General features: G+C 41.6%; 2 protein-coding genes across 4 annotated transcripts; one reads left to right on the top strand and one right to left on the bottom strand.

Moving 5' to 3' along the window:
- The first annotated feature begins 169 nt into the window (after nucleotides 1-169).
- On the top strand, nucleotides 170-7,580 carry plekhb1 (pleckstrin homology domain containing B1). 2 transcript variants are annotated; one of them, XM_017489373.3, is made up of 6 exons: nucleotides 170-2,081; nucleotides 4,410-4,562; nucleotides 5,458-5,560; nucleotides 5,653-5,692; nucleotides 5,981-6,074; nucleotides 6,580-7,580. In XM_017489373.3, the coding sequence occupies exons 1-6, from the start codon at nucleotides 2,021-2,023 to the stop codon at nucleotides 6,714-6,716; spliced, it is 588 nt and encodes a 195-aa protein (XP_017344862.1). In that variant the 5' UTR covers nucleotides 170-2,020; the 3' UTR covers nucleotides 6,717-7,580. The 2 variants fall into 2 exon arrangements, with proteins under 2 accessions (XP_017344862.1, XP_017344863.1); XM_017489374.3 differs by lacking the exon at nucleotides 170-2,081 and adding an exon at nucleotides 2,720-3,172.
- A 1,519-nt stretch (nucleotides 7,581-9,099) lies between these two features.
- rab6a (RAB6A, member RAS oncogene family) lies at nucleotides 9,100-20,310 on the bottom strand. Of its 2 annotated transcripts, none has more exons than XM_017489370.2 (8): nucleotides 19,993-20,310; nucleotides 16,679-16,737; nucleotides 16,526-16,579; nucleotides 15,327-15,432; nucleotides 13,292-13,403; nucleotides 12,987-13,080; nucleotides 11,787-11,853; nucleotides 9,100-10,490 (listed from the first exon to the last, which is right to left on the bottom strand). In XM_017489370.2, exons 1-8 carry the CDS (start codon nucleotides 20,285-20,287, stop codon nucleotides 10,426-10,428), a joined length of 852 nt encoding a protein of 283 aa, XP_017344859.1. In that variant the 5' UTR covers nucleotides 20,288-20,310; the 3' UTR covers nucleotides 9,100-10,425. The 2 variants fall into 2 exon arrangements, with proteins under 2 accessions (XP_017344859.1, XP_017344857.1); XM_017489368.2 differs by lacking the exon at nucleotides 15,327-15,432 and adding an exon at nucleotides 15,591-15,696 and having other exon boundaries at nucleotides 19,993-20,305.
- Nucleotides 20,311-21,039: the final 729 nt, after the last annotated feature.

Below are 21,039 nucleotides of genomic sequence, written 5' to 3'. Positions count from 1 at the left end.
GAGTCAATATTAAGTCTATGGGCAGAGGGCACCAGAGCTACCGAGGAACCGCTTCCATGTTGAATAGGAAAGGAGAATCCCCAAAGAATCGGTTCTTTTTTTCTTTTCTTTTTTTAAACGATTCATTTCAAGCAAGAAAGGATTCGACATCATGGCGTCGTGTGCAATTTCCCCAATTCTAAATGTCCAACCATGCACAATTTTGCAGTATGAAGACTACAATGGACTCCTTTAGTGGGTGGTAATAATCTCAGAATGCCCAAATGAATCGGTTCTTTTTTTATTTTTAAACGACTCTTTTAAGCAAATAGGATAATACACAATACTGTTAAGTATGTGGACACTTGAGCATGACGTCTGTATATGCTAGATGAACATCCCATTCCAGATTTAGTCCCTGCTTTGCTGTTACTATGGGAAGGCCTTCTGTTTCGTTTTGTTTTCGGTGAGAAGGACCGGTGCACGGTTCATCCCAAAAGTGATCAGTGCGGTTGAGGTCAGGGCTCTGTGCAGGCCACTCGAGATCTTCCAGTCCAATCTTGCCATAAACAAGCATGTCTTGTGCACAGATACACCGCCATGCTGGAACATGTTCCTCTTTGTTTCAGTGAAGAGAAATCTTATTGTTACAGCACACAAAGACATTCTAGACAAGTGTGCGCTTCCAACTTTTGTGCCAACAGTTTGTGATGTGCTGTGATTGGTCAGGTGTCCACATACAGTACTTTTGGCCATATCGTGTAATAACAATAATTATTATTATTATTATTATCTCATTGACTTTGACCATGGTATGGTTGTTGGTGCTAGACAGACTGGTTTGAGTATTTCAGCGAATGACTGAACTCCTGGGATTTTCACACACAACAGTCTCTAAATAGAACAGGAGTTCTGCAGGGAGAAACACCTTGCTGATGAGAGAGGTCAAAAGAGAATGGCAAGCCTGGATCTAGCTGACAGAAAGGCTATGATAACTCGAATAACCACTCTTTAAAACCGAGCATCTCAGGACACACAAACCTTAAGGCAGGTGGGCTACAACAACAGAAAACTACACCAGGTTCCCCTCCCCTGAGTTGTGATCCTTCATTGTGTTGTCATGTGTTTAGATGTTGTACATTTGTAGATTTATGTTATTTGTTGCTGCCCTCTTGGCCAGGTCCCTCTTGTGAAAGAGATTTTTAATCTCAGTGAGTTGTTGTTTTTTTTTTAACCTGGTTCAATAAAGAAATGAGGAATGAATATTGAATTATTATACACTATTAACTGGGAAATGGGTGAACGATCAGGTCCATGGCTCACTGCTCTTCATAACCAAATGTCCAACTCCGTTTCATTTCTGTTCGATTCGAGCAGGACTGCAACACCCGATGGCACTGAAGTGATGATCAGACAAGCGGATAAGCTAAGTTGATCCTCACAAGAGCACCTGCAGAAATCGAGGATGATAAAACCGAACTGGTGTCTAGTTTAGATCTAATAGGGGTATGACACTTTAACGGTAAAAATGTGTGCATCAGAGACAAAAGGAGTCCTTCAACTGAAGCCCTGAAGGTCAAGTGTACTGATTAACCTCATTTTCTCTCATTTTCAGTCCATGTTATTGACATATCTGAATAACTATCTGACATACCCATAGATACAGCTTTCGGATTGACACATGCGTCGAGGGGGTTAGGATTAGCAGGTGTTCAATTACATTACAGTTTAAACACTAAACTGATCAGTTCTCCAAGGACCATTGAATAATTCTATTCATTGATGATTTGCTGGGCCATGTTGCACAAAGGATCAGTAGATGTAAAGAATAACTGAAATGTCGATGCAAAAAAAAAAAGAGCCCAAGAGCGAATGCATTGAAAGTGTCACGAGAGCTAGACTGCATTATCGATCACTGTTCATCTCGAGTGGCTCTCACACACCTCTCCGTAAGCCCCGCTTACATATTTGCACACACAGCTGCGACTAAAAAAAGCTCACGGCCTGGCAGCCTCGTACTTGGCTCATACGGGGTGTTGCTATGGACAGTTACCATGACGATGCATCGGGAACGGGTCGGGATAGTACAAGGAGGTCGAAATGTAAGTAAAAACACCAGAAAAAGCCCAGCAGTGAGTGTGCGTTTGGTGCACACAGCACATGACTGATGATACAGTATGTGTTTGTACTGGGTCATTTTATTTATTTATTTTTTTTATCTACCACTGGATGAAAGTGTGAAATGGCACTAAAATATTCATGGTATGATAACTGAACTGAACATTATCTTTTTCTATGTGAATGTTCGGAACATCCAGAAAACATCCTAGGAACGTCTTAGAAACCCAGTAAAGATTAAAACATGAAGGGACAAGCTGTTATAGGACTTCTTCTCTATCCTTCCCAAACTATCCCATGGGGGAAAACCTACAGTTACAGCTTTACCTCTGATGAATACAAAGCGCTGACACTGGGGACTCCTTCCAATTCAACAGAGCTGTGGTATAAATACATATATTTTTCGACATCGTAATCTACACCGGTGTACTACAGCATTACCAGCAACTGTTTTAGATTTCATTATTAATATAGGAGATCTCTGCGTCAAGAGAAATCACTCATAAGTCTATAAACACTGTGATTCTCCATTCCTCGTTATCCACATACTATATGACTATATCAGTTGGGGATATTGCCAGAGCAAACTGATGGTTTGAACCTGGCAGAATGTAGGTGTGAATGGCAGATGTAGTCAATTGCTATGTTTACATTAAGTGTTTATACACTGTCTATATAGATATATATGTATTTCATAATTGAAGTCACTCGCTCAGCAGAAAGCCATGTACTTCTTAAACCCACCAGAAGAAGAGAAGCAAGGCAGAATATTCCAGAGGTTGGTAGTGAGTGAGCTCTGTAATCCCAGATTATTGTCTCCTCCTCGTCCATGGGATTAGTGAAAGCGCCACGGTGTAAACACACACATTCCCTTCCATCAACGCAGACATTCACGTCGCTCTTCACTTTCAAATCTAATACATATTAACGAAGTTGTGTCTTTTTGTTTTGTTTTGTTTTTTTGGTCTCTAACTCTTCCAAAAAGACAGAAAAGTTTGATAGTCCTTTGATATTTTGGAACTTATAGGCTTTGGTGTCATGGCTCTGCTGAAATCGGGCTGGCTCTGGCGGCAGTGTGAGTAGCTTGTTCAAGAATCTTCTTTCAAATAGCATAGCCGTGTCAGAAACCGTAATCGGGTACATTTTCCGAAACCAGTTGGACGTGTAGAAAGAGGACAGAGACAGCCGGTGTTTAATTAGCGTTTAATAAATAATGCTGAATGTTAAAATGTCGATCGAGAGTTCGACACATTTACGTCGATGTATTAGGTAGACGCCGTCTCATCCAAAGCGGATCGCGAATGTGGGGAAAAATCCGATCTAAGCGGGGTAAATATTCTCGACGGAGACTTAGTAGGGCTGTGCGCAGTGATAGGCAGCAGGTAGACAGCGATAACAGAGCTAAAGAGGCTATTAATAGGGAATGAACACAGAGCTGTAGAGGTGTTAGTAGACAGAACTTGTGTGGAAGGTGAACGTTATGTTCGCTCCGATGGTGTGTACCGGGAATTTACTGTGAACTCACATACCAAATCAGATATGAGACTTTAATTAGTAGAGAGACGTTTCGGTGTCACATGATGTGTGATCGATCCGTCGGAAAAGCGCGGTCCAGTGTGTATAGTAACTGCTTTTATTTAACGTTTTTTTTTTTGGAAGGAGTCTCCAGTGTCGAAGGTAAAGCTGCTCCTTGATGTTTTCCACCACAGGAAAGTCTTCACAAACAACAGGACCGGCTGCATTTATTTATTCCCTTTGCTTATTCGGAACTCATTTGTTCAGAGGATATTCCACAACATTAAAAATAACCGTAAATGGATTTTAAAAAATATATAAATATATATGATGATGTGCCATCTGTAAACTGACATTATTGGCAAATTACTGTGGTGTGAGAGAAATAAACCACTACACGACGTTCTGTTATTGAACGATAATATATAACAACTTCACGGTGGTGATAGTAACTGTGCTTCACGACGTGCCGCATCACCCCACCCCACCCCACCCCACCGTGGGATCATTTTCCTTTAACAGCACACCTTGAAGCATCTTATTCCATACATAAGTATTGGAAAGGTGGCCCTTCTTCCATTTCAAAACGCTGCATGAATCTTTAATTCTGCTGCCTCGGTGACGTCTCGTCTTCATTGAGAGTCGAGCGGGGCGTTTTTAATCGATCCTCTAGCATAGAAACTGCATCCATTATCAGCACCGACCTCTAAGCGCGTGCCGATAATTAGTATTATCTTTTTCGTCTTTAATGTTCGGGGTCATCAGAGAAGCCAGTGACGTATAAATCTGCCTTACAGCGACCGTCCTCAGGCGCTGGAAGCTGAACTGGTGCGACCTGTGGATAGACGGAAGTCTGCTGTTTTATAAGACGGACTCGAGGAAGGACTACGAGACTAGAGTGAGGCTGAAGAGTGCATGTGTGAATGTGAAGTCCGGCCTGGAGTGTGCAGGTGAGCCGTGCGCCGCAGGAACGGTGATTTCTGTGAATACTGATTTTTCTCTTTAGTATATATATATATATATATATATATATATATATATATATATATATATATATTTATTTTATTTTATTTTTTTTTGCTGCCCCATAGTGCCCAGAGTGTGGAAAATATTTCCTCTGAATGAATAATCAGGGTTCCTTACTCTTACCCTTTACATTTTCAGCTCAAGACTCAAGTAACGATCGAATATCGATACTTTCTGATCATGGTTTATTTATTAACAATAATTCAAACGCAATCAAATCCATACCAAGCTGCATGGATGCGACCGACCAGAACCGTTGCATATTAGTCTTGTATTCTCTCCATGCGTGAACATGAAACTTACTTTAAACTTAAAATCAATCCGTCTGATCTACTGGAAAAAATTCAATTCATACGATTTAATTCCATATTCCAGAGGGAATGCTGACCCTAAACCCTAACTACCCTGTTGAAAAAAAAAAAAACCCAATAGAACCCTCATATAATTTATAATGGTTTTAATGGTTAAAATGGGAACTGCGGTGGTTTTAATAGAAACTGTGATGGTCCGTGTTTGTTGCATGTTATGTCTGGTGGATACCATTAGAACACCTTTTTGGCAACTTGTAGATGGGTTGGTTAATGTATTTGTACATGGAAACCATTCGAATTTCTGTGATGGTTTCTATTGGGGTTTGTTTTTTTTTTTTTCTTCAGCAGGGTATCGTTAATTCTGTTGCGTAAAAAGTTTAAAACTTGCATGGGATAATAAAGCATGTTAAAAGAAAAACACCTTATAGCATTTCCTCTTTAAGATGAGACTCGATAATGAGATTGAGTTGTGTAGTAAGTGTAATTTTAGGTGTTTATTTTGAAACAGGTGTGTCTCCGCCGGAGAGCCAGCCGAGGGAGAATCTGTTGGTGTTGTACCTGAACGACGGCTCCTGTGTGTTCCTGTGTGCTAACAGTGAGGATGAGGCCCTGTGAGTGCTCGTGTCTACATCTCCACTCTTATCCGTCGGGATCGTCAAGCTCATTGTTTGTGTGTTGTTGTGTGTTGTTTTGTTCTCTTCAGGGCTTGGAAGCTGACAGTCATGGAAGCAAAGCAAAGTCCTGTAAGTCGTACACACCCGTTCAGCGTACTCTCCGAGTAAGAGTAAGCTTAACATGCACTGCTAGTGTGTGTACCGAAACATACGGAGTGTTCGAGCACTTTCGGTGAAAGTATGTCTAAAAGACTTTCTTTTAGAAACTAAAATGTAAATCCAAGTACGAAATAGACAAGAGTAAATCGAGGCATGTTGGAAACCTAGAGTTTTATTACTGTGATTGGTTAATACAGTCGAGTGCAAATACTTTCCATCATTTGCTCTTCTGTATAATTTTCTTTTCTCTGCCCACAGTTCTACAGTTACGATCCGTATAACGATACGTACCAGTGTGTTCCTGTTAACGGACACAACGCTGTGTACGTCACGCCAGGCAACGGCAATGGAGGTAATTATAAACCTGAAGATCTGTTTGAATCTTTGCTCTCGACTCACATGGATTACATTCTGCTAAAAACAGTAAGCATTGAAACATGCGGCAGGACGGTGTTATTGTTTAATAAAGTATAACAGCCTTTCATGGAACAGGAGGCAAATAAAGACCCTAAAACAAATGGTGAACTGGGGAAGGGGGTGGTGACATGTAAGGTTGAAGGTGTTTGCAATTTGCATATTCATGAGATTTTGTGATGAAATGGGTACAGGATTTCTGGATTAAATCGACCGATTATTCGCTGTCCTAGTGCAATGCGTTTCTGGAGGAAAAGTATCGGTTGGGTCAGATTAGCTAGCTAGCTAGCTAGGTTATCGTAAGCGTATTAAGAAACATTATGTTGCATGTGCAGCAGAAACATTTTAATAATGACTGAGGCCCTATTATTGTTTTCTGGCACGTTCTAGAAACTATTTTCGAATTTTTACTGCTCTGTGTAATCTCTCGTTCACTTTCGCAGGTACTCACCATGTCTGGGTGCACAGAGAGCGCTGTGATGACTGGACCGGAGAGCAGATAGCACTGGGTTTGCTGGCCGGTATAGCAGCGGGCACCGTGCTGCGCTCGTTCCTCTGGATGCCACTGTTGTACTGCTGATACACTCGGCTATTTCAAGGCGGTCTCCGCCTTAAGCCGGTCGGTGAGAGGTGGTAGAGAAAGACCTGGATCTGAGAGATCGCTTCTGTAGACGTCAATCAGCTGGCCAAATGTGTACCGGATACACAAACGTACAACTAGTTACAAGGGTTAAATAGGTTCAAGCGCAGCACGTGGTGTAAATCTCACTGCGCTCCACATTGTATGGCCGTGTGCATACGGAAATAAGTCAAGAGGTGTCATATACTGTAGAAGAGGATGACGGACAAGACCAGGGTTATGTCGTGTGGTGTATTTTTTTCAGCGTATATACATTTGGACAGTACATCCCTGCTGGGAAAAAAAAAGAAACAAACAAACAACAGAAACCCTCATAGAATTTGTAATGGGAATTGTATTGGTTTTAATGGAAACTCTATTGAATGGTCAATACTGGTCATTTGTTGCTTTCTATCAGTGGCATGTTATGTCTAGTGGATACTATTAAGTCCTTAATACATCCTACTACATAATGGAAACCATTTGGTTTTAATGGTTAACAGCTGATGGTTTGTAATGGTATTTGTACAGGAACCCATTCAAATTTCTGTGATGGTTTCTATTGTTTTTTTTGTTTTTTTTTAATCCAGCAGGGATCGGTTGCTTTTGACAGTAATGTCGAAATGCATTGAGATTTGAATTTTTCCCCCCACAACAATGTAAATGAAAAAATGTTTGAATGTAAAAATGACCAATTATCAATTACCCAGAATTCACCACTAGAGGGTAGACACACTGCAGCAATGCAAATAAACTGACTTGTTACCGGAGTTTTTCTGCTGATCTTCAATAACCTGGGTCAAAGCTTGTATATCACATATTACTCTCAAGACCCTGTGAATACTGTATACCGGGGCTGCTCAATACCTTCAAACGCTGCGTTCAGATTTCAGAGGCTTATTTAATATCCAAATAGGAATTTAAATTCAAATACTAATTACCATTTGTGTAATTACCAATTACCATTGGTGTTTAGGTTTCCACACAGCCATGACGGGAGAAAAAACACAACAAACAAGCAATAAAAAACCCTCATAGAATTCGTAATGGTTTTAATGGTTATAGCATCGGTTTTACGGACCTGTTATGTTTAGTGGACCAATAGAACACCTTTGTGATTCGGTAATGGTTTTAACGCTTAACTGATGGTTTGTAATGGTCTTTGTAGTGGAAACCATTAGAATTTCTGTGATTGGGTTCTATAGTTTGGCTTTTTTTTTCAAGAAGGGACGTCCTTTCAGCTATTTAGGAGGTTTAGGCAGTTATGCTAGTGACTCGTCAATGCTAGTCAAACGAAGTTTAGGCAGTCATGCTAGTGATGAATACTGCAGTGATGTAAATGAGTCGGCTCTTTGAACCGACTCCCTTTTTTTTTTTTTTTTAGGTGACCAGTAGAGCTGTTTTTACTCTTGTAGTGTAATTTAATCAAAATACTTGAATGAAATTGATAAGATTTCAGTTTTAGTTCTGCAGGGACAGGGACGGTGTATTAGTGACGAGAAACAGGAGTTTTCCGTCACTAATACACCGTCCCTGTCCTTTTCCTAAGCGAAGCTGGAAGGCTTTTGGAAACATGATTCTTCTAAAAATACAAGAAGAAACTAGAAATCAAATATTTACGACTCACCACCCCTCCGAGGCGTACATATTACATGACCCCGATTAGTATTCCAATAAATACAACTCCGACAGACCTGCCAAGCGTGCTGTGACACCACTATGATCAGATCTTTTTAAAAAAAACGTGTTTCCACATTGCAGGATTATGAGTAATCAGCTGAGCTTTGAGCACTAAAGCAGACCGCATTAAGTATTAACGTCCATGGGCATTGCATAAGGAGCTTATTTGTTATTATTCATTCATTATTAACACCCAGCTCCTCTGTGACGGTGTGTTTCCACTGGTACATGCTTCCGAGGAACCCTTCGACACTTCTACCCACGTACACAAAGTGCTCATGGGTACCGTCGATGGTGGGAACTTTCGAGTAAGGCCTCCTTTCCGAGTTTCCGACCCTAGCCCTCTGCACTGTACGTGAACTGTATACGTGACAATTACGTCCATCTTCTTCTCAACGTTATTGAGAACTTCTTTGACTGTTGCAAGTGAGAGAAGCTCGTGGGCGAAGTACGAATGAATCATAGTCTAAATGTGCTCTGTGTAAGAGACTATTTAATGCTAGGAGATGTAGTAGGACTGGTGAGTAATTCAGAGAGATGATGGAGATACAGAGACTATTCCAATATTTCATGAAATGATGTACAGCTTTGCAGTTTGGAAATTCATGACACGCATTATTGAGAAAGAAAAAAAAAAAAAAAAAAAAAAAAAAAAAAGTCACTGTTACTAAATAAAGGTCTTTATTAGGGACGTCAATAAGAGACTCATGTAGTTTAGCAGTGCAAATTACGAGCTTTTGTACACAGCAGCACACACAGCGGAGACAGTTAAAACCGTTAAAGAAAGAAAAATAGACAAATGTGAATTTTCCAACAAGGAAAAAAAAAAAAAATTATAATAAGAGAGAAAACCTCAAACAAATTGCACTGTATCATGAGCTGCTTAAAATCAGCCGTCCACGAGAGGGGCGTGTGCTTTATCATACCAAAAATTAAACAGCAAAAATGATGAGTAGAAATAAATAAAAAAACGGGGGAAAAACCTAAAAGTGTCATTATTACAATAAATCAAGCAAACAAAAAAATGACAACAACAACACTACTAACGAAAAGCCAGTGGAAGCACTATAAAATACACTCTTTAAAGGCATGCCTGCATATTCATATATCCGATATCCTCTATGATACTTTCCTTAATATACAAAAAAAATAAAAATAAAAAAAAATTCGTAGCTACTGTACTGATATCTCTACTGTGCTACCGAATTCAAGTCGGGGGGGAGAAGAGAAAAAAAAAACAAAGATAAAAATGTCAGCCAAGGTTACAAAAAACAAACAAACAAACAACAGTTACGGTTTGACGTAGAAGCTGAGAACTGTTCTAGGTTTTCAAGAGCTTCTGTAATCTGTAGACTTTGCTCACGATCCGTACACACGTCGATCTACTTTCAGTATATACACTTGGGTAACTGCCGACAATTCGTAAACGTTTTTTATCTGCGCTGTGCTTCATCGCAAGGGCTCGTGGTGTAGATTATAGTAGACTGAGCACTGGTGCTAGCCTGCAGACTGAACACAGCCCTTCGATTGACCTCAGACGATAACGGCGGGGAAGTTTTCATCTACGTACTTTATCGGAATCGTTTCGAAGGAAACGCGGTTGTTCAGTGCTCACACGTTCGACACGTTACCTAGACTGTTTAAATGCGCTCGAGATGCGAGCCTCCATAGAGCATCAGAAGCAATATTATATAAATATAATAATTAATAAAAAGAAAAAAGAAAAAGAAAAAAAAAAGGGTGGAAGCATTTAACGGAAAAGTGATAACATGGGATGCGTTTCACGTCCACGTTGTGGTTGGGAAGCTTAAGGTCATGACCGAGTCTGGGGAAAGCAGAGCGCCGGGAACGACGGACGGACGGACGGAGTAGTGTTCTTCAGGTTCCAGGATGGAGGCAGGCGACACCACACGATAGAGGCAGGGGGTGAAGAGAGATAACGGGTATAAGTGTGTGTGAGAGTGAGGGGCGCGATGATGGAGAACAAGTCTTAGCAGGAGCATCCGCTTTCGCTCACAGGCTGTTCCGGAGGATTCTGCAGCGTCACGTCGATCACTGAGAACGAGCGGTTAAGCAGGTAACGAGTGGAAAGAAATATGAGGTTTAAGGAGCTTGTATCTACAATCCTCTGCGCTCTCATTTAGACTTCGAGTGGTGGAAAACCCTTTACAATCTTCTGTATTTCTGCATTGTCCCTAAAACATCATCAGACTTTCACACAAGTCCTAAAAGTAGATGATTAAGCACAAATATATTATTTATTGAGGAAAATGATCCGATATTACACATCTGTGAGTGGCTTAGCGTTGTCGTCTTGCTGCATGGCCCACTTTCTCTTCAGATTCAGATCACGGACAGATGTCCTGACCGGTATCATTCAGAATTCAGTGATGGCAAGCCGTCCTGGCCCAGATGCAGCAAAACAGCCCCAAGCCATGATACTACCACCACCATGTTTCACAGATGGGAGAAGGTTCTAACGCTGGAATGCAGTGTCTTCCTTTTTCCTTTCTCCAAACATAACCATTCTCATTTAAACCGAAATGTTCTGTTTTTGTTCTCGTCCCTAAACAAAACATTTTTCCAATCGCCTTCTGGTTTGTCATGAACTTTAGCAAACTGCAGAGGAGCAGCAATGTTCTTTGTGGAGACCAGTGGGGGTTTTTTTCGTCCTTTGCAGTCCTGCCATGGTGGAGTCCAAACTCTTTAGAGATGGTTTTGTGACCTTTTCCAGCATCAACAACTCCTTTTCGGAGGTCCTCAGAAATCTCCTTTGTTCGTGCCATGATGCCATGATACACTTCCACTAACGCGTGTTGTGATCCCTGTTCTTTAAATAAAACACACACCTGATCGTCATCATACTGATCGAAATCACCCGACTCTGATTTCGCCTCCAAACGAACTGCTAATCCCAGAGCGTCACACACTTTCACCACTCACACGTATGTAATACTGGATCGTTTTCCTCAATAAATAAATGCCCAAGTATAATCTTTTCGTCTCGTTTGTTCAACCGGGTTCTCTTCGTCTTCTTTTAGGACTTCTTGATGATGTTTTAGGTCATATTTATGCCGGGAACATATAGAACATTCTACCACTGTAGGCACCACTGTATATGTTCATGTCCACTCTCAAAATTCCTTCACACATTTCCTCCTTCATCAAATTTCATTATCTCACCTCTGCCAACAGAGAGTGTGTTGCAATATTTAAATCTTGCAGCACAGACAAGCTGCTGGGCAAAGTCCAATCAATTCAATTCAGTCGTATATCGATGTTCGTATATATATATATATATATATATATATATATATATATATATGAGAGACACTGCAGGGTAAAGGATACTGTCTTCTCTGCTCTTGTCCTGTGTGCTCTCCATGCCAGGCAGGGCGGCAGCCACACGCCGGAAAAGCTGCAGGGAACAACAAACAAGGCGCTATTGTTAACGTGCACGGATCAGAACAATCACGCTGTCGATCAAACGTAAGGTCAGAGGAAGCTCTGTGTGAAGCCCACGCAAATTATAAAAGCGCGTAAATACATTTCACAAGCGCCGCGCGAAGAGAAACCTGATTACTTGAAATCGAATCCTCGGCATGACTTTGCCGCTCTCGCCCACGACGAATGAACGATTCACGGCTACAAGGCATTGTTCTTGGTGTTGCTCCCTCCGAGCCTGAACAGGATGAATCAGCAGATCGTGACTGAGCGCTCAGGATGAGAATCGGATTTAGCCGATTTATGTTTCTTCTTCCCCCCACCCCACCCCACCCCGCCCTCGCTCCGACAATGCACAGCCTTGACTCGACATCTTTTCACAGATCCGTGGAGACAATAGCCGCTCAGAAGAGGTGCTGAATACCGAGCTTTCTTTCACAAACTAAACGGCGATTTGACAAAATGTCAGGACGACAAAAAAACAATGCGCTCTTCCTGTTTGTTTTGTTTTTTTTTTAAACTTTACTGGTGTGTATTGTATTGAAGAGACTGTGATGCCGGTGATCTATAATAACCTTCACGACGCGTACAGAGACTCGTCGAAATCCATGACGGGCTTAAAGATTTACGGACGTTTTCGGACTGAAAGAGGTGCGGGCTCAGGATGAATCACGGAGTAGAAATCCTAGACGGTCAGGACGTCTGGAGCTCGGCAGGACCCGACACCCGCCCTCATTCCTCGTTCAAACTCAAGCGGTTAAACATCCGCGTGAGAGAAATCGGATGATTTCAGGTGAAATATAATGGGTGGAATAAGGCGGAGATGGATCACGTGTACGCACGTATACACACTCGACTGCGCATCGTTCCATGTTCGTCCTGTATTTGTGCTTAGGTCAATGAACAGAACGTTATTTTTAGCCCTCACTTCGCTCTCTTCGGTCGTTATCCGACCCACGTTCACATCACGGATTTATCTGTACTCGTTTTAACTGAACCCCGGACTTAACTAATCTGGCAACCCGTTCAGCTCTGCTAAAGCTCACGTCCACGTCTCGGGTCGGACCTTTGACCTTTCTCGGGCTGAGGATCTCGGCTTCGGCTCACCTGCTTCACGTTGTAGCCGGCTTTGGCGCTGGTCTCAATAAACATCACGTTCAGCTCTTTGGCTTTCCTCTCACCCTCTTCGATAGATACTTGCCTGCAGTAAACAACAACAACAACAACAACAAAAAGGTCATAAACCCCTCCCCCTTTTTAAAAAAGCTATTTATTTCTTTATTTCTACATTTTTACTCGGAGTTTACCACCAAGTCATTACATAACACCTTCCAGACAGCGGAACACTTAAGACATGTAGCAAGAAATGGCACAACGCTTCCTGCCTGACTCACTCTCCTAATAGCACACACCTTTTGTCTGCGAGATCGGTCTTGTTCCCGACCAGCATGATAATGACGTCGCTTCCTCTCTCTGTCCTGACATCGTCGATCCATTTGGTGGTCTGCTGGAAGGAGTTGACGTCTGGCGGGACAGAAATAAAAAAAAAAGGTCTATAACACGTATTTCATAACAAAAATAAAATGACTGACGTCACGCGGCGCAACCGCTCATCGTCAGGTGGTGCAACCATGTAAAATATGGATTTAAACCAACAAATATCTTACGTTTAGCGGACACATGGCCGAAGACCGCATTGCGAATAGCTACTGTTCTGAACGCGTTCATTTATATACTTGTATAATTATCTTTCAGTCTTTAAATGTAAAATCAGATGCTGAAGATACTAAATACCTGGCTACTAGAAGGCAATAATCTTAAAGAAATGTAAAAAAAAAAAAAAAAAAAAAAAACCACAACCATTAAATAATAACGTGTTGAGAACTGCACAAAAAGAGACACGGATGAAGACAGCGATCAAGAACAAAACAGGGACAGACAGAAGGAAAGGAAAAAGGAAAAGGACAGGCTCTTGTGTGAGTCATGTGTCTGGGTGAACGGTGCAGAGTGGTTAAAAAAAAAAAAATATGACTCAGAAGGAGTTTCAGTGATTACAGATTTACAGGATTAACCCACATTATGTGTATAATAAAAGTCCTTCCTAAATTTAGAACACAACTACTAACCAATAAGGGAAAAAAAAACAATAAGGCGGGGCGGGGGTGGGGGGGGGGAATCAATGGGTGACAAAAACCAAATGGTGATAGACCACAGAAAAAGTAAAAAAAATTAAAAAAAAGGTAAACGGTACAAGCAGAGGTGGACAAATCCTAAAGCCGTCATTGATCCCACTGAGCGAGCGGAAGATCCGGTGCGCTGTTCGGAAACCCAATTGTCCAGGCTTTAAAAGTGGCACCTAACGTAAAGTACTAATGTATGACGAGATACTTTGGAGATTAAGTGCGTTAATAGAAATGAAAGAAATGAGCGGTTTTTTATGAATTCCCAGTGGGCGTGTCCTAAACTGTATACTTATGCACTATTCTCCCCCGTTTTTGTAGTATAAATAGTACGAGTGGTGTGTTCACGCTGAAAATTCCAACAAGAAGAAGTGCACTGAAGTACGCGGATGATGGACTTATTCGACCGAAAGGATGACATGCGGAATGTCGGACGCTTCACGCACTCAACGGTCGCAGCCTTGCTTACGTAGTGGGAAAGGGGAGGGGCTAGCGGGCGCTGACGCGGGATGAGAACATTTTTTTTCAAGATGGCCGACGACATTCCGGTGGACGAGATAAAGGCGAGTTGAATTCTTGGAAGTTAGCCCACGCTGCGTGATTTATTCGGCGTATCGAGGTACGGTCACGTAGGTCGTCTACCGGGCGTTCTTACTGACCATCTCTCGTCTTGCGTTACGTGCGTTTGACGTCATTTGCTATCCAGTGGGAAACGGCTTATGCTTCTGGTTAGTAAAAAACCGTCAAATGGAACCGTGTTCCGTTTGAGATTACCCATTACCCTTCTAAAATTCCTACACTAGACCGTAGAGTACATAGGGCATAGTGTATAGTACGCCATTTGGGACATAACTGTAGTCCTGATCAAGTGCGACGTCACGTTTTACGACCGTGACGTCGTTGGCCAACATTTCGGCAATAAGCCGTCTTTGAATCACAAAGGAAACCATTTGCTAGTGTCTCGCTAGCGTATTTATTTTTAACAGGCGGTAGGATTTGAAAGTATGTGTGAGGTGCGTCACATGACCTTTGAGTTTATACTACATGACGACGTTTGTTTTTAGGGTTTATCGTCGTTCCCTGATTGCTGGATCTATTTGTCCGCTACGCAACTACGAATAAAACTACTACTAAAAAAAAAAACCAAAAAAAAAAAAAACCTACTCTACACAAAGGCTACTGATTTGTCCACCTCTGTAAAGACGGCCCGCAAAAAGATTTCAAACAGCAGCCATCTTGTAGGTTTTCCCGCGCCGCCGTCACTCACTTGTGATGTCATAGACTACCACGGCGACAGTGGAGTCGCGGATGTAGCTGGGGATGAGACTCCGGAAACGCTCCTGCCCGGCCGTGTCCCAAAGCTGCAGGCGCACCTACCCGAGCCCACCAAAGTCCCCGAGAAGACAAAGAGGAGAGAGAAGAGGGGGAAGAGGAAGTAGTAAGAGAGGACGGAAGCGAACGGACGGAGGGAGGCGCGAGGTGGAGGAGGGGAGGGAGAGAGAGGGGGGCGTCAGTTTTCCGAAGTACCTACTTGTGATGTCGTACACTACAACGGCAGCGGCCGAGTCACGGATGTAGCTGGGAATGAGGCTACGGAATCGCTCCTGGCCCGCCGTGTCCCACAGCTGCAACCTGATCTGTGTGTGATGGACGGGACAAATCATATGAGGGTGGGGTAAAAAAAAAAAAAAAAAAGAAAGAGGGAAAGGAAAAAATATAGGGTGAAGAATAAAAAAAAAAAAAAAAAAGCAAACAAATAACACGAAACGATATGATGGAGTTAAACAAACTGATGGGATTTGACAAATGGGATTTTCCAGGAGTTCTACACGTGGGAAAATAAATAAATTAATAAATTAATAAATAAAAAAAGTTCTCGGTTAAATGATATGGAACGAAACAGAATATGATCAGGAGGAGAATTATGGGACGATGAAGTGATCTGGCCAGGACGAGAGAGAAGAGTGTAGGAGGTTCGGACAGAAGAGTCGCGGGAGATGCCGTCTCAGCCGTAGAGGGGCTTCAGAGACGTTTCCGAGGTTTTGCTGGTGAATTAATCGACTATTAATGCTGCACAACGGAATCAACGGCCGTACTGTAGACCTGACGTCGCCTGTCACGTCAGGGGGGGGGGGGCCAGGACACTAATATCTTAGCTTTAAATGCAAAATGAATAATCTGAGAACTTATCTGATGATTCCGGGATTTTAAGATATTTCCAATCTTTTAAATGAGAACCTGAGAATCCTTGTTCCATTTCACTACAAATATGCTGCAAAATCAATGCAAAAAGTACAGCACCCCCAAACTCCCCCCCCCCCCCCCCCCCCCCCCCCCCACATACACACACATCATATTAGAGTCTATCATAAACAAGTTTAACATTTGAAACGAAATGTACAGTACGCGATCTGTGAGCGATTTTCAAAATTCATGTGCAGGAAAGCGAAGAAACGTAACACTCACTGTTCGGTCCTCGAGGTACATCGTTTTTGACAGGAAATCGATTCCTATCGTGGCCTGGAACGACAACCACAGTCAAGGAAAAGGGACTCGCAGAAACGCTCAAAGTGAAAATGTATGACGTAATGGTATGATGATGTGTTCGTACTGGCTCACCTGGTAGGTGTTATCGAAGCTGTCGTACATGAATCTGGTGATGAGTGAAGTCTTCCCGACTATAACAGAAGAAGGAGGTGAAAAATATGGCACTTTTAACAAGCGGTCTTTTGATTTTCTTCCAAATCGGACCGAACTGGTCTAAATACAGATAAACCTAAACAAAGTAAAAGAGACAAATAATCCCATGTAACAGAAAATGGAGGAAAGAAGAAAAAAAAAAACCCCAGACAACAATAAACAAAAACCTGATAAGCAGGTTAAAGAGTTATTACAGGCTAGGAATTCACAATCACCGCACTACGATTACAGCTGGAACGCCATAATAACAAGACGCAGCATGCAATCTAGATTTAATGTCACCGGGTAAAGTTTAACACGTCGAACGTGTCTCGGCTAGGGGTGTAACTGTATACACGGAGCGCCTGAGAGATCTGCACTTGAGAAGCCCGATTACTCCAGTTTGCAGAGACCAACATGCATTAGACGTTATTTTAAACGTTTACATGGCAACATTCTAACGGTTAAAAAGAGCTCTTCGGCAGCTTTCAAACACCACCAAAGGGCACGGGAACCGGGCGTCTTGGCCGACTTTGGAGCTCGAATTCTGCTACAGAGCGTATTACGCATCAGTCCGTCGTTTTCATAGTCCCCAAGTCAGACACTTTTGTTTATCCGATCAAAATATTGTCGAGAACGTATACCTTCGCTTCTTTATTTTCGAGATACGTTTATAAAGACAAAAACGCACGTTGTTTTGCACTGTTTAGGAGTCTTGTCAGTCAGAATTTGTCGAAATCACGAAGGCAGCATCGTGAATCGAGTGGTTTTTCATTATACCCCTACTCCCAGATTATTATTTTGTTATTAATCATAAAGCGTATTATTCAGTAGCTGCCACAGAGTATTCGGTAACCATGATGAAAATCATAAGTCTTGATCCACTGAGGGAGTTTAATGAGGTAAAACAGGACACTAGACATCTTGGCAAATCTATAAAGCTTAAATAAAACTACAAACAAGCGAAGTGGATTCGAGAAGGGTTTAATTACGGCTGGTATCTGCTGCCTGACCCGCGGATCGTCAGAGAGATGCAGAACGTATACAGTAGGTCTCGAGGAGGGCAGGAACTGTAAGTACATTTAGGGACTGTGGATTTCATTTCTGACTGAAGAATTTCGCCGGTTCACTTGTTCAAGAGCATGAATCGCAACAATCTGGGGAAGGGGGCCAACAATATGACCCCGCGCCTGTGCTAATTATACGCCGGGGTCATTCCTGGGATTCCTGCGGACGAAGCTGTAGCAGCTGCTGGACGGGAGCTGGAGTGAGACGAGGACAGCGTGGAACCGAGAGAAGCAATAAAGCAAAAGGATTCTGCGTGTAACCAATGCGACAGAATCAGCAAAAGATATCAGACAAGCTTGCAGTCGGAACTAAATCTGTATGAAGGAAGAAGAAGAAGAAGAAGAAGAAGAAGAAGAAAACCCCCTAGTGCATTACAGAGCCCTTTATGCTCATCGATCAATGGAACCTTGTGTGTTAGTCTACACAAGCGAGATGGTATTAAATCGCTCCTCTTGCCACCTGTGCATGCCACGGTCTGTCTCCGCTGCTTGGTGGATCAATACTCGTTAATAGACCGCAAAACAAATATCTACCGCAACGAGACTGGGGAAAACAAGAGAATACTTAGAGATGCACATTTCCACTAAGCAACACTACGGATTATGTAAACAGCCGGGATATGACCGAGACCTAAAGGTGTTTAACGTTGACTCATCTCACTGATTTTTAGTATTAGTACATCCTGTGAGTTAGGGTTAACTCAGTTCTATACTGAAATAGCGTGGCACTTGAACGTAACATTTCCACTTATTCCTTTGAACGGAATGGATAATATTGTTCACTGTAACTCACAAAAATCATCAATAATCTTCCGGATTAAGGGTTAGGGAGATTAACTAGAATCCGAGGTCTATATCAGATAAAACTGATCCAGACTTAAACGTCTAGCAATACGTGCTACAGATCAGAACGGCGATTCAAACCGGGACCGTTCTCATGGACACAGCAGAGTGTTGGTGCTTTAACCGTGCCCGTGCTCACACACTTTGCATATATTTAGATCGCGCTGTGGTTCGGCTTCCGCACCAGTCGCCAAAAAGGTTGCAGGTTTAAATCCCGAGACTGTCGAAGAGCCACCGTTTTGTCTAGGCTGTGCATTCGGATCGTGCTGCAGCTAGAATGCAAAAAATATATTTAAAAGTCTGGATATTAAATAAAGTAATGCGTGACATGTTCACCGGCTGCCAAAAGACTGAGCATCCATGTGAGAATCAGATTTGGAAAGAAAGTCTACACCTACAATGCTTTATTTAACATGACACTGATATCACAGGTCTGAATTATATAAAGTACACCGACATGTCTGTAGGCTTTAAATGGAGGTGTGTCCCATGATCACGTGAAAGATCCGAGTATGAAATATGACAGTGAATCTGAAAATATATCTCAGATCCAGTCGGATTCTAATCTCGCCTCGCCTCAAATCAATTAAATCTGTACATCCCTTAACCAGGTCGATGTATATATATGTATGTATGCGTGTATGTATGTATGTATGTGTATATATATATCTCCTAGGCTTCTCTGTGAATTCTGACGCAATCTAATGGAGACTAACCTGCCTTAACCTGTACGTCTGATGTTGTAGAGGTGAGTGATTTTGGATAAAAAGTGCCATAATTACTCAAATGTATTGTCTTCGCAAATCTATAATATTGCGAATCATTCCCTTTTGAAATAAGGTGGCACTTGAACGCAGCATTTACACTGCTACCTTTAAAAACAAACCAAAACATGATAACATTCGTACCTAATGGTGTTCAATTTCGACAGCAGGACATTTAGCAACACTTTATGGATACGATTTTAAGATATATAAACGAATAGTAACTAAAACGCGGTAATTAAACCGATGAATAATTGTCGGGTAAAATTAAAAACCTGCCAGAAGGCTAAATGAACATATTTCCTATGTGTAGTTTGACGAATCCGGCCTACTACGATGGGATTGGCTAGTACGCATGAATTCCTGCGCTGAGATTGGCTAATAATTCTGATTTACAAGAAGATTGCTTGCGACTAGGGATAAACAGCCAATCAGAGTGCAGAAGGCGGGATTTGAAGGAATAGGAGTGGAAAGCTGCGGCTGGCGTAAATAAATACATTGAAGTTTAATAGTTTGCTAATGTTATGGCGAGACACCGGAGATATTCATATATATATATTTTTTTAAAATAAATACTCACCACTTTGCTCCCCAAGAAACACCAGTTTGAATTTTCTTAACGGGTTCCCAAAGTCTCCTGCAGTAGACATGACGGCTCGGTGGAAGATATTACACACTGCGATAAGGGTGCTAGTTTTTAATCCTCGTTTGATTTCCGGTTTGCTAGCTAGCTGCCGTTGATTCAAATTGTTCTTAATGTTAAGAATATAAATATGTGTATATATATAAATATTCCTAAATTCTGTTGAAGTCGGAGTGAAGTTTGAGATCACTTCGAGATGCCTGATACCGACTCCATCGCTCAGACTGGGCATTAAAGGAGGAGTTAACGGAAACGCCTCAACCGAACTTGATAGTTTTAGTCCTGATTGACAGCTCGCTCACAGGCGCTTTCAGAAACATATCTGTTTACTGTGATATTATGCATACACATAACTCGCTACTTCTTTAAAAAAAACAACAACAAAAAAAACACCTAATTAATAAGTCGTGTTTTTTTTACATAAAGAAGTAAACAAACAAAATGAGAGCAGAGTAATTCGGCTAAATTGAAGTAAATGTTGTAGAGTGTTGAGCGTGGAGGCGGGATGAAGGGTGAAGTGGGTTTGGTTGTCACTGTGAAGCGCCACGTCACGCTCCATTGACGTCATCGCTGTTTAAACGCCAGCGACATCAGGTTAAAGCCCAGGGAGTGCCTAACAACAACAACAGTAATGATGATAATAATAATAATAATAATAATAATAATAATAATAATAATGACCCACACGAGTCACTTCCGATTATACACAGTGTACATACATTATAAGATGATAATACTGTAAATATTTGTTTTAAATAAATTAAGTACAAATAAATTTGTACTTAATAAACTAAGCAAATAAAGTAAAATTAATTATGCAAAACAAACAAACAAACAAATAAGACTTACAACGTGTTTACAGGTTTAAACATGTATAAATTCCTCAGTTATTTCTGTATAACATTAATTTTTTATTCTTTCTGCCGTAATAGAGCTGAATTATGAATGAATCAAGCAGAATTTATAATAACTAAATAAATAAAT

The sequence above is a fragment of the Ictalurus punctatus genome, chromosome 16, assembly GCF_001660625.3.
Source record: "Ictalurus punctatus breed USDA103 chromosome 16, Coco_2.0, whole genome shotgun sequence".
Classification (NCBI taxonomy): domain Eukaryota; kingdom Metazoa; phylum Chordata; class Actinopteri; order Siluriformes; family Ictaluridae; genus Ictalurus; species Ictalurus punctatus.
This window is presented reverse-complemented; position numbering and strand designations above follow the sequence as displayed.

Bases quoted from the DNA above. Each gene is read 5' to 3' on its own strand.
- rab6a (XM_017489370.2), bottom strand. From the start codon at position 20,287: ATGCCCAGTCTGAGCGATGGAGTCGGTATCAGGCATCTCGAAGTGATC. The intron at 15,433-16,525 runs GTGAGTGTTACG...GGGCTCGGGTAG, and splicing joins TGTACCTCGAGGACCGAACA to GTGCGCCTGCAGCTTTGGGA. The intron at 13,404-15,326 runs GTGAGTGACGGC...CTGTCCCGCCAG, and splicing joins GGTAGTCTATGACATCACAA to ACGTCAACTCCTTCCAGCAG.
- plekhb1 (XM_017489373.3), top strand. From the start codon at position 2,021: ATGGACAGTTACCATGACGATGCATCGGGAACGGGTCGGGATAGTACA. The intron at 4,563-5,457 runs GTGAGCCGTGCG...ATTTTGAAACAG, and splicing joins GTCCGGCCTGGAGTGTGCAG to GTGTGTCTCCGCCGGAGAGC. The intron at 5,561-5,652 runs GTGAGTGCTCGT...TGTTCTCTTCAG, and splicing joins AACAGTGAGGATGAGGCCCT to GGCTTGGAAGCTGACAGTCA.